The sequence below is a fragment of the Lithobates pipiens genome, unplaced genomic scaffold (assembly GCF_037356315.1).
Source record: "Lithobates pipiens isolate NorthernLeopardFrog02 unplaced genomic scaffold, aLitPip1_a1.2 Scaffold_25, whole genome shotgun sequence".
NCBI classification, from domain to species: domain Eukaryota; kingdom Metazoa; phylum Chordata; class Amphibia; order Anura; family Ranidae; genus Lithobates; species Lithobates pipiens.
The window spans coordinates 233,958-247,376 of record NW_027507787.1 but is presented as its reverse complement, the minus strand read 5'-3'; the positions used below and the strand labels follow the sequence as shown (position 1 = coordinate 247,376).

General features: G+C 42.1%; 1 protein-coding gene across 1 annotated transcript in view; it reads left to right on the top strand.

The window, feature by feature from the left end:
• LOC143930047 (mannose-binding protein C-like) overlaps nucleotides 1-13,128 on the top strand; it is a 33,705-nt gene extending 20,577 nt beyond the window's left edge. Inside the window, exons 4-6 of the mRNA XM_077453943.1 lie at nucleotides 1,695-1,781; nucleotides 9,283-9,363; nucleotides 12,611-13,128. Of these exons, the coding sequence (XP_077310069.1) occupies nucleotides 1,695-1,781; nucleotides 9,283-9,363; nucleotides 12,611-12,999 (557 nt within the window). The 3' untranslated portion in view covers nucleotides 13,000-13,128. The remainder of the gene's footprint in view (nucleotides 1-1,694; nucleotides 1,782-9,282; nucleotides 9,364-12,610) is intronic.
• The last annotated feature ends 291 nt before the right edge of the window (nucleotides 13,129-13,419 follow it).

The following is a 13,419-nucleotide window of genomic DNA, read 5'->3' as shown; positions in this document are numbered from 1 at the left end:
AATGCTACAAAAAAAAAACTGTTAGCGATCGCAGGGATCAGGCCTGACTCTGCGATCGCTGCAGTTATGTGTTTAGTGTTTTGTAAGTGACAGTGATTGATCGATACTGCACTTGGGTGGGCTGGGCGGAGGGGCAAAACGCAGGTGCCAGCAGGTATCTGGGCTGATCCCGCTAACAATGCGTTTTTTTGGAACCCTAAACTGCTGGGGACGCTAGTATAGATTTGATCAGATCAGATATTGATCTGTTCAGATTCTATACCACTACGGGAGGTTTATGCTTTGCGTGTGGGTGTTAGAGGTACTGGCACTAACCTAGCGCTGCCTGGGGCGACGCAGACCCTGACCCTAAAACCTAATTGGTATCACCCGCCGGGTGATCAGGGGGTTAAACCTTTATTGGGTAATAAATGGTGGGTGCCCTGATGCTATAAAAAGCAAACTAACCAGAGTCACCTGTAACACTTATATGGTGATCACTGGTGAAAGGGTTAACTAGGGGCAATCAGGGGGTTCCAATTTTTATTAGGTAGTATATGGGGGTCCCTGGCGCTATATAAAAATCTGACGGGGAACCTAAATAACTAACTGGCTAACCAGCGTCACCAGTGACACTTATACTGTGATCGCTGGTGAAAGGGTTAACTAGGGGCAATCAGGGGGTTAAAACCATTATTGGGTAGTATATGGGGGTACCTAGCGCTATAAAAACCTGGCGGTGAACCTAAAAAAATAACTAGCTACCTAGTGACACTAGTGACACTAATGCAGCGATCAGAAAAATGATCGCTTAGTGACACTGGCAAAAGGGGGTGAAAGGGTTAACTAGGGGCAATCAGGGGGTTAAAACCATTATTGGGTAGTATATCGGGGTACCTAGCGCTATAAAAACCTGGCGTGAACCTAAAAAAATAACTAGCTACCTAGCGACACTAGCGACACTAATGCAGCGATCAGAAAAATGATCGCTTAGTGACACTGGCAAAAGGGGGTGAAAGGGTTAACTCTAGGGGCAATCAGGGGGTTAAACCTTTATTAGGGGGTGGTAGGGGGCTACCCTGGACCTAACACTAACTGCCCTGACAGTTTTTACTTTTACAACTGACACTGAATGCAGTGATGAGTAAATAAATGATCACTGCAATCAGTGACACTGTGACTGGGGGGGAGGGGGGCGGGGGGGATCGGGGGCCGATCGGGGGGGTTTGTGTGCCTGTGTGTACCTACATGTCAGTGTAGTGTTGGTGCACACTTACTTTCTGTCTTCTCCTCGTAGTCCGGTCAAAAAGACCGCCCCGAGGAGAATGGCATCACTCCCTCCTTCCTGTGTATACAATACACAGTGGGAGGAAGCTTCTCATTGGCCAGGAGCAATCGAGAGGGGATGGCCAGAAACCAACGGCCATCCCCTCATCCTGGATCGCTCCTGCAGCGAAACGGACCGCCGTATCCAGCGGGAGGGGGGTCCGATCAGACCCCCCACCCACTGGAAGGCAGGCACGTACATGTACGTGCTTGTGCCTGCCTGTGCCATTGTAATGACGTACATTGGCAATACGGCGGTCCTTAAGTGGTTAAAGCCCAGAATTTTTTACGTATTTATGTTAAACTATTCTTTCTATAACAATGTAATTATTACTGCTATTTGTTTACCATGACATCTCCAATCTTTTGTATAATATTTCTTTCCTTAGGCCCGACTGGATATAAAGGGGAGAAAGGGGAAATAGGAGTGGGTTTGCCAGGAGGACAAGGCCAAAAAGGAGAGAAAGGAAGCCCAGGTAATTCATGAAAACCAGTAGCAGTAATTAATATAAAGAAGACTTGTATTTTTTTTTTTTTAACATTTGTTATTTATTGTGAGAGGTTCACCAAAAACAATAAAAGACAGCTATAGTGGAAAAACAAGCCATGAAATGTCCAACCAAAATGAAATGGTATACAATGATTAAGTATTAAGTACAATCCCAGTATACACAGTAATTAAACAGTTTAACTCCCTTCACGACAGCGTAAAACAAAACTAAATGCCTAAGCACAATTTTACAACTTTGACATGTGTTAGCAAAACTGTACATATCGTCACAGCTACTTAGTGTATCCAGGTGAATTATACCTTGTTTTTTCCAGGACAAATTGGGCTTTCTTTTAGTGGTAAATGGATATCTTGGATATAACGGGCAATTGGCCAAAAATACTGTAGTGAATTTTTTTTTTAATGTAGCTGTATATTTCTTTATTTCTTGCTATTATCAGAATTTATCACCAAAGAATAATTCTCCTGCTCCTAACGATTGCAGCGTTAACACATACCGTATATACTCGAGTATAGGCCGACCCGAATATAAGCCGAGGCCCCCAATTTACCCCCAAAAAAACTGGCAAACTTATTGACTCGTGTATAAGCCGAGGGTGAGACATGCCTGTCCATCCCTGTGTGTGTGTCCGTCCATCCCTGTGTGTCCGTCCATCCCTGTGTGTCCGTCCATCCCTGTGTGTCCGTCCATCCCTGTGTGTGTGTGTGTCCATCCATCCATCCATCCCTGTGTGTGTGTGTCTCCATCCATCCATCCATCCATCCCTGTGTGTGTGTGTCTCCATCCATCCATCCATCCATCCCTGTGTGTGTGTGTGTCTCCATCCATCCATCCATCCGTGTGTGTGTGTCTCCATCCGTGTGTGTGTGTCTCCATCCGTGTGTGTGTGTGTGTGTGTGTGTGTGTGTGTGTGTGTGTGTGTGTGTGTGTGTGTGTGTGTGTCCAGCCTACCTGTGTCCCGAGCCTTTGTCCGAGCCTCCGTCCCGTGTCGTGCCTTGCCTTGCCTTCGTCCCGTCCCGTCCCGTCCCGTGCCGTGCCTTGCCTTGCCTCCGTCCCGTGCCCTCTTCGTCGGCGGCCATTGTAAAATTCAAAAGCCGCGCCTCCTCCTTCGCCTGTGATAGGCGGAACACTGAATTTCCCAGCAGCCTGTGTTCCGCCTATCACGGACGTCGTATCATCCTCGTCCGTAGTACGAGGATGAGCGGATGCCCGTGATAGGCGGAACACAGGCTGCTGGGAAATTCAGTGTTCCGCCTATCACAGGCGAAGGCGGAGCCGGAGGCGCGGCTTTTGAATCAGAATGGCCGCTGTCTGTCTGCTCGACACGCTGATCGAGCGGGCAGACAGCGATGACTCGAGTATAAGCCGAGGGGGGCACTTTCAGCCTCAAAAAAGAGGCTGAAAATCTCGGCTTATACTCGAGTATATACGGTATGTGTATGTTAGTTGTTGTTTGTACCCGTAGTACAGCCCAGAAACAATGGTGTGCATTTTTATTTACCCTGCCTAAAACGCACTAACACTGACACAAACTGATAATGATACCAATTATAGTTTTTTTGTTTTAAATTCTACAGAAAATATGCTGACCATAACCTTTGACCCTGACCTTGACCTTAACACTAACCCTGGCAAACCTTGATCCTTTTTTTTATTTTTTATTCTTTGTTTTTATTTATTTGTTTTTTACACATTTTGATTTGTTTACATTTCTTCTCCTTCAAGAAGAGGAAAATACTATGGGGTTGGTTTTATTAAAGGTAAAGAGAATGTGCACTTTGCAAAGTGCACAGTCTATTTGCCTTTTGTAAATCAAGCCCTATGTATATTTCTCTTCAGAAGAGGAAGTAAACACAGGGGTGGGCTCACAGTGACTGATCGCTTTTTTTTATTTATTCTTTTTGAAACCCATGGCGTGTGAAACACACTCAAAAACTTCACCCGGTGGAAAAAAAATGTGCACACACATAAGGAGTGAAACACAAAAAAGTGATATTAAAATCAGTGGGCCTTGCCCTGAATCCCCCGGGGCATTAGGCTCCTGACAGGGACAAGGGTACTTACACTTGGTCCATCTGGTCGAAACCAGATGGACCCCTTTCACTGGAGGATCTGCCAAAACAGACCCACCCAAGTACTCGGTGGGGCTCCCCCAAAGGGAGACCCCATGAGAGAGGGTGAACTAAGCTAAAAGGCCATGTCCACCCCCTCCCAAGACTTTCAAGGCAGGCCCGAGGACCCACAACCCTACTCATCACACAGTGCAAACCGTGTACAACACAAAAATACAAAAAGTGACACACAAAGGAAATAAATAAAAAGAAAGTGGGGGAGAAGGAAGTAGAGGAGAGTAAAAAGGTGGCCATTGTGCAATACAATGGCCAGGCCCTCCAGCAAGGAATAAAAAATTCCTGGCCCAGGTGCTAAAAAATCGTGTATATGGTGCAGTGACCATGGTGCCTTAAATAAAAGTGACCCTCACTCACAATGATCTTTAGGCACCCCTGGACTGTCACTCCAGGGGCACATACACCATAGGCTTTCAGGAGCAACCCTGACCAACAACCCAGACCACAGCAACCCCCACCCCACCCAGGAAGGCCTGAAGTTCTAGAAGATTGGTGAGAGCACTTTGCTATCAGGTCCCACCGTCACTCCCACCTAATTACATTCGGGGAATACTAACCGCTCCTCCCCCTCCAGCAAGAGGGGAGCCGGTATTCTCTCCTGAAAAACTGACCAGAGCTAGAGCTACCCAATCTAGGCCAGAAGACCAGTGACCTGACCCTCTGGGTCAGACCGCATGCAGCACCCATCCCCATCAGGAGCACCCTTCCAGACTGCTCAGATTATGACTCTGCCCCGTTGATGACAGCATGGATGCCCAGACACCGGCACTGCTGAACTGCCCTTCCAGGTCCAATGACACCATTGGATTTACATGTGTCCTCCTCACTCTCGGGAGTAACTCAGCGCTTCCTCTGGAAATTGATAAGAACAGATACTACACTTGATCTTAGCTAAAAGGATGAGAAGCAAAGGAAGGAAAGCAATAATCAGAGAAGTAACCAAGAGGCCCATGGTAACTCTGGAGGAGCTGCAGAGATTCACAGCTCAGGTGGGAGAATCTGTCCACAACTATTAGTCCTACACTCCACAAATCTGGCCTTTATGGAAGAGTGGCAAGAAAAAAGTCATAGTTGAAAGAAAGCCATATGGGGAACACAGCAAAATGTGGAAGAAGGTGCTCTAGTCAGATGAGACCAAAATGGAACTTCTTGGCCTAAAAGCAAAACGCCATGTGTGGCGGAAAACTAACACTGCACATCACCCTGAACACACAATCCCCACCGTGAAACATGGTGGTGGTAGCATCATGTTGTAGGGATTATTTTCTTCAGCAGGGACAGGGAAGCTGGTCAGAGTTGATGGAAAGATGAATGGATCCAAATACCCGGCAATCTTATAAGAAAACATGTTAGAGTCTGCAAAAAACTTGAGACTGTGGCGGAGGTTCACCTTCTAGCAGGACAATGACATAAACATACAGCCAGAGCTACAATAGAATGGTTTAGATCAAAGCACATTCATGTTAATGGCTCAGTCAAAGTCCAGACCTAAATCCAATTGAGAATCTGTGGCAAGACTTAAAAATTGCTGTTCACAGATGCTCTCCATCCAATCTGATAGAGCATGAGCTATTTTTCATAGAAGAATGGGCAAAAGCTGGTCGATACATACCCAAAACAATTTGCAGCTGTAATTGCAGCGAAGGGTGGTTCTACAAAGTATTGATTCAGGGGGGCTAAATACAAATGAACGCCACACTTTACATATTTATTTGTAAAAAAAATGCTCAAAACCATTTATCATTTTCCTTCCACTTCACAATTATGTGCCACTTTGTGTTGGTCTACCATATAAAATCCTAATAAAATACATTTACATTTTTGGTTGTAACATAACAAAATGTGAAAAATTTCAAAGGGTATGAATACTTTTTCAAGGCACTGTATACTGTGTGTAAAGTGCTGAGTAACATGAAATAAATAAATCTGCATCTCATAGAACCAGTATTTGTTTAGACTTTTATGCATTCAGTTGTACTTTAAAATATATTTCCACTTTTGCAGCCAAATTGGGATAACTGCTTTTTTACATGTCCCTATTCAGCATAAACAAAATAAAAAAATATTAAAATTGTAGATTACCTTTTTTAGATGTTGTTTTTGGAACTTCCGACTAGGAGAAATCCTGCTTAGTTTTCTTTGTTATAAGAAGGCTGGAATTCCTCCGTCGAATTCACTAGTGTGAATGGGGGAATCTGTTTATTTTTATGTTCTACTCACCATTGAATGAAAGAAAAAAAAAAGATAGCCTTATTGGTTTAGGGGCTAGGCTTCCCCATTGTATGTTAATGAGAACCAGTCAATCTCTAGCTTAGCTATTGTGACAGATCATGATTAACTAGTTGAATTTTTTTGCAGTCAGCTATGACACCTTCTCTTCAAAAACATCTAAAAGAAATAATATATATATATATATATATATATATATATATATATATATATATATTTTATGTATGCTTTGTGAATGTGAACACGTAGCAAACATATAGTGGGATTTTCTCAAAATGACTGCAAAAGTGATGAAATGTCAAGCTCGTCCCTATTAATGTCACTGAGCCAATCAGGGCTGTCATATTGGGATTCCTATGTGAGCTATGACCCCAGTGACTATTAAGGCCCGTACATACGATCAGACTTTTTGACAACAAACATGCAAATTAGCTGTTTTGGAGCAACATCCGACCGTGTGTACGCTCCATCAGACAAACTTTTTCGGTTTTCATCGGACTTTTGTTGGCTGTGAGAACGGACAAACTTTCTGGCAATAAAAATCCGATGGAGCAAAGTCTGATCGTGTGTACAGAAAACCATAGGACTTTTGTACAAAGTACAAACACGCATGCTCAGAACCAATGCAAAAGATCAGACAACAATACAGAAGTTGACCAAAGGTGGCATTAAAGAGCAGAAAAACCACGTGATTTGGTGAAAGTTGGCTGAAAAAGTCCTGCTGTGTGTATGCAGTACAAGTTCTTGGCCGACGCCCTTTGTACAAAAATCCACAGGAAAGTTTGTACAAAGTAAAATAAAGAGCCAATCAAAATGTGTCCAATACAAGAACGTTCATTCACTTGGGCAGGCTAATCCAACAGCAGAAGCAGGCTCTGTGTGTATGCAACAACAAGAAAAAAGAAAGAAAGAGCCTGTAAGTGCAGAAAAGGCAAAAAAAAAATGATTAAAACCCTCCAAAAGGCCACTCACATTTAAAAAACAATACAGGCAATACAATGGAACACAATTTCCATTGTGGTCCCAGAAAGATAGACGCTGGCTTTCTATCCATGCGAGACGCTACTTCGATCTCCATGATGCGGACTGGGCAGTGATGACAACTCATCCCAGCATGTTTATACAGACTATTCTGTATTGTTTTTTTTTTAAATGTGAGTGACCCTTTGAAAGGTTTTAAGACAATTCTGGTCCTTACTGCACTTAGACGCTTTTTATGTTTTTTGTTTTATTGGTGAACAGTTAGAACCCCTGCCAGGTTTTACTATGAAAAAAATTAATTAATTAATTAAAAAAAATTATATATATATATATATATATATATATATATATATATATATATATATATATATATATATATATATATATATATATATATATGTAGTGCCCACCACCATTAGGTGGGTGCTAGTAGGCAAAGACAGGTTAAATTACCAGTGCCTTACTTTTTGTACAGGCCTGGAGGTTTGGTTGGGGTTAGAGTGGAGTTGTAGGTTAGTGTGATCACTTCATCACCCTGGAAAACCCTCCCTTGCGTCTCCAGAGGAATATTCTGGAGAGACGGCAGGTGCAGGGATTGAGGGACAGGCAGTGTGTATGGCCCTAGTCCAATCGTTAATTTGTTTGGGCAGGGGTGGGGGGTGGGTTCATATATATATATATATATATATATATATATATATATATATATATATATATATATATATATATATATATATACACTGAGGTCTCATGTTCCCTGGAAGAGATGGGACGAGTTTTGATCCAGAAAGGCTGCAAGATGTGACCCACAGGAGCTGGACTCCAAGGCCTGGGGATGCCTAGACCCCAGTGCTGGAAAGCCACGGAACTTTGGCAGAAAGCCTGGAGGTTCAGAGACTCCAGAGCTGGAAGGTTTCACTATTCAAGAAGCAAGAAGTATCCACGAACAGGACTGAGTAGACCGGGGTCCCTGGACTTTCCTGAGCTGGCATGGGAAGAAATGGCAGGAGGTGAGAAGGCAGGTGAGGCCTGGGACTCCAGCATTTCAGTAGTACCACATGTCATTCAGAGGGGCATGAGCCAGTTCATTAAGGGAAAGGGTTCTTTCTACTCGTGCAACTCAACAAGAGAGGCAACTTATACTGTCCTGCATCACTTGCTAACCAGACACACAATATGGACCGCAGCATTAAGAATATATATGGACCAAAGTGCCAAAAGGATTACTACCAATATAAATTACCTCATGTATGTATTAATATCATGGATAAAAATAAAAGTAAACATTACCACATGATTTGAGCATCTGCAGTGTGAAATTGGTGTAAACTATTGATGATAAATAACTAATAAATATACCGTACTAAATGCTATATGCAATGCAATACATTGCTACATATAGAAAAAAATAATTGTAAAATACTGAAAACGATCAATAAATAAATATTTTTTAATTCTTTGGAATAAAAGTTATTTTTAAACAGTATGGCCCAATTAGGTTTTCTCTATGTATCCATCTACATGAGGATCATTCATCATAGTTATCCAACGGTCCAGAGGATATCTACAGGAGTCGCCCCACAAACGCATTTGACCTAACTAGCAATAGTTGGTCCAATCTCAAGGGTGAGTGCACATCTACTGGGGGGGGGGCATATTTTAAGCACATAAGGAGCACGGAATTACTTATCAAGTCACAGCACTGTATATGAGTTTTTCATTATCGTTCCACAAACACCAGCACTTTTCACTGGGGACTGTTTTATTTATTGATTGTTTTCGGTATTTTACAATTATTTTTGTAGCAATGTATTGCAGGTTTTACTATGACCCAAGGCTCAGCTGGAGACATTTTCCCTCATTTGCTGTCTTGTGACAAACTTTTAATCAGACAAGAATTAAAGGAATGTGTCCAACAAGGTCTCCAACAACAGTAAATCCTTACAGGAGTTCGGATCTGTCCCCACTTCATCCAAAACTTTTTATAGATACACTTTTACCTAAAACATAAATAACCTTAACCAATTGTCGAGATGAATAGAACTATTTTCTGCAGATATGTGACATAATTCTATAATACTTAGACTTTGTATCTAAGATAAAACTATTAAACATTTTCTTCATAGATGTGGAGAGCGCCAAGAAAACGGCGGCTTTGGAAAGTCGAATTGTTTCCTTAGAGAAAAACTTGTTCTGGATAAAAAATGGTAATGTTGAATATTGAAATTGACATGATGATGTGCCTTTGAAATCAGTCTATAGTAAACCAGCCATTAGATAGAATGAATGGAATGTTTGTAGCTTGAGGTAGGTCCATAAGTAGAAATGTGCATTATAGAGCACCCATTGTTTCAGGTTACTCATAAAGACTGGTATAAGGTACATGGTGGCACCTCTAAGTTTCTGCATTTTATTCACATTTTCACACTGTATAGTATATATAACCAAGGAACTGGAGTACCTTACGTAGTACTTATGCCCTGTGGTCTAACTTTTAAATCTCTAGGGTGTTGATATACTAGTGGACGATACTAGTGGATAAGTAGAGGCTGTTTGCTTAAAGTGGGAGTAACACCCATGCATTAAAGGGGTTGTTAAAGTGGGGTGCCCCCTAAAAAAAAAAAAGTAAAAGTCAGCAGCTACAAATGCTGCAGCTGCTGGCTTTTAATAATCGGACACTTACCTGTCCCAGGGTCCAACGATGAGGGAAACAAAGCCCCCCCCCTCATTCCCCGCTCCGCTTGCGGCTCTGGCATTCTTACTGTAGGTACCCGGCTGTGACTTCACAGCCGGGCACCCACTGCGTATGCGTGAGCGGTGCCGGGCACCTTGATATGCCGCACAGTCGTCTGGGACACGTGACAGGTCCCAGATGACTGTGCGGCGAGAGGGGCAGTGATGTCACCAGCCCAGGCATTGAAGAAGGCAGACTACGAGGGACCCCCTAGCAACAGCCATTTAGAGGTGAGTAAAACATTTTTTTTTCCAATTTTTCTTTTTTTTTTTTATGAATTATAAGCAATTTTTTTTTTGGTGGCAACACCACTTTAAGCCACTTTCACATCTTCATACCATCGCTTTTATGTTCTAATCCTGTGTGCCCCCTGTGTGAGTGATGGATAGATACAGCGGGCAGGGCCGAGATCCCCCCGCTGACATCACTCGGGAGAGGAGAGAGAAAACCAGCCGATCGTGTGATCACTGAGAAGAGCTGTGAAATTAGGTATAGCAAACTTTTTTTTTATAAATCTCTCACACAGGGGAACACAGGATTAAATCACAGAGGGGATGGTATGAAGATGTGAAAGTTATTTGAGCAGCAGGAGTTGAGGGGGCGGGCACTGTCATGAGCTGACAGGCAGGGAGGGGAGGGGGAGAGAGCACAGAGGAGACAGATAGCAGGCTGCGGATGATGGAAGCACGTATGAATGACTCCGGTGTCAGGGATATATCAGAATCCATGTATGGGGGGGAGGGTATAGCCAGGCAGAATCAGCCAGGTATTTCAGGTGTTACGGGGGCCAAATGACACAGCACAAGCTCTGTGCTGTATAAAATCCTTTAAAGCAACAAGATCATTTTATTTTTTGGAGTTAACAAATGCTTTAATTTTACCTATAGGTAAGCCTATAATATGGCTTACCTATAGGTACTGTAAATCACTCCTAAACTAGCACTGTTTAGGAGATACTTAATATAAATGCAGCAGGTGACGTAACCGGCACATACTCTCTGAAGGAAAGGCATATCCGTGCCATTCCTTCAGAGTCCTATGCAGTAAACAGCAGCTCCCACACATGTGAGGGAGTGATTTCATTGTGGTTCCGGTCACTTACACAGCCGGAGTCTGTGAACCCGGAAGGAAGACCAAGTGAAGATGGGAGCGCCTTTAGCAGTGACAATGTTCTGCTGGAGGGCTTTATTCTAAGGTAAGTTTCACATAATGTGCTAGTATGCATCGTGCATTAAGACATTGTTTTGCAGGTTTAAATAAAAAGGCACTGGTTTACTACCGCTTTAAAGGGCATGTTCACAAACAAGATGAAGCATGTGCAAGGGAAAGTAAATCTAATCTCCAGGCAGAGATGTAAAAAAACTAAAGAACAATGCAGTGTTTTGCTTTGTTTCTTTTAAGTAACTCTGCAGTAAAGCATGGAAGCAGAAACCCCTATAGTATATTATCCACTTCAGCTCCAATCACCTCTATCCCTGTCTTGTTTGCACCGCCTGTATACTGCTGTTCTGAGTATATAGGGCCTGGGGGCCACACGCATTTCCTTTTTTTAATATGGGTACGGGGTTCCCCTTAATATGCGTACAAGACCCAAAGGGGCTGGTAATGGGCAGGGAGGGCTACCCATGCCATTTTTCTCAATGATTTTCAACCATATTGCAGGAACCAGATATAACATTAAAACCGCAAGCAGTTTTAAATGACGTTATTTCCGTTAAATGTCATTTTGTGCAGGGACTGTTCTGAACACGGGAAACATGTGGCACTTCACAGGCATACTATAGACACCCCCCAGGCACGATATTTAAAGGAATATTTCACTTTTTTTTTCACTTTAATCGTCATTAAAATCAGTGCTCCCGCCAAAACGGCCATTTTTAAAAACATTTTAGGCATTGACCCATGTCCCCTGGGGCAGGAGCCAGGTCCCCAAACCCTTTTTAGGACAGTATCTTGCATATTAGCCATTAAAATTAGCACTTTTTATTTCGAACGTTCGAGTCCCATAGACTTCAATGGGGTTCTAAAGTTCGTATGAATTTTTGGTCCGTTTGAAAGTTCTGGTGCGAACCGAACCCGGGGGTGTTCGGCTCATCCCTAGTGAACAGCAATATGTAGTGGAGCGAGGGTATCCTTACATATTTACAGGTTAAAAATTACCCGCTTCATCAGGAGAACTTCAGGAGTATCAAAGGCATATGTCATTGCTTGTTTCTCTTAAGCCATGTGCACAACTTCAACCCACTCCATATAACAGCTGATGCAGTGGTAATAGAAAGGGAGAAGCAGGCCCACCTGCACCAGTCTTGTCCCAGTGGCCTCTTATAAAATAATCAACAATGATCATTGTAAATGGTCTCCGTTCCACATATCACTATTGGTTATCCAGGGCACCTTCATTTCAGAAATAATCTGTCTAGGTATTTTTAACTTTTAAAATATTTTTTAATTGGTCACGCCTGAAGCAGAGGTCAGTATAAGAATGTAGCAAACAATTGGCTTTTGCCATCTGCAATTATATGTGTCTGCAGCTAAGAAAGGAGAAACATGTCTTGGTCAAGCTATTGGAAGGCTAATATACTCACAATTCCATATACTCCTTTGTTTATGGGATTACTACATTTGCTGAGTCCTACAGCAATCAGACATATCTAGAAAAAAAATAGGAATTTCCAATATTTGTCATGCATTTAATTTAGTTTAACTCTTAAATCTTTTAGCTTTGCTCTTCCATGGTGGTAAACAAGTTGGTGATAAAGTGTTTGTTGTGACTAATGGTGGGGAAGAAAACTTTGACAATGCCCAGAAGACATGTAGAGAAGCTGGAGGACGCTTGGCCACTCCAAGAAATGCAGCAGAAAATAGAGCGGTAGAAGGGATAATCCGCTCTCAGGGAGACTCAAAGAAAGCTTTCCTGAGTATAACAGATTCACAAGTTGAAGGGACTTTCAAGTACTCTACAGGTGAAATAGTTACTTTTACAAACTGGAACCCAGGAGAGCCAAATAACAACAAGAACACTGAAGACTGTGCGGAGATGCAGAGCAATGGTAAATGGAATGACATCCCATGCAGTGAGCAGCGCCTAGTTATCTGTGAATTTCAGTAAACCAGATTAAAACTGTGAGAGAAAAAGCACATTTTAGTCTTGTTGTATATCCATTAAAGAGTTTTAATGCTACATGTTTATCTTCTAAAGAAGGAAGTGTCAAAAATAAAGGAAAAGAAAAAACACTCATGTTCGGTGTCTGTACACACAGCTTTTTAAAAATCAAAAATCAAAGCGTTTATATATTGGAAACATTATGTGAAATATGATGATACTTGAACAAAAATGGGCTGCATAGTTGAGTAGCCAGAAAGAAGTAAATATGTGCAGAATGGAAACATTTGTTTAGTTTCGAATAGATTTGTTATGTTACTAATTTTTTTTCATTGATTTGTTTTGGTTGGGTTTTGTTTAATTTTGTTTAGTTTATTAATTTTCAAATTAATTCCAAATTGGATTGGTTGAAAAATGATCAACCGA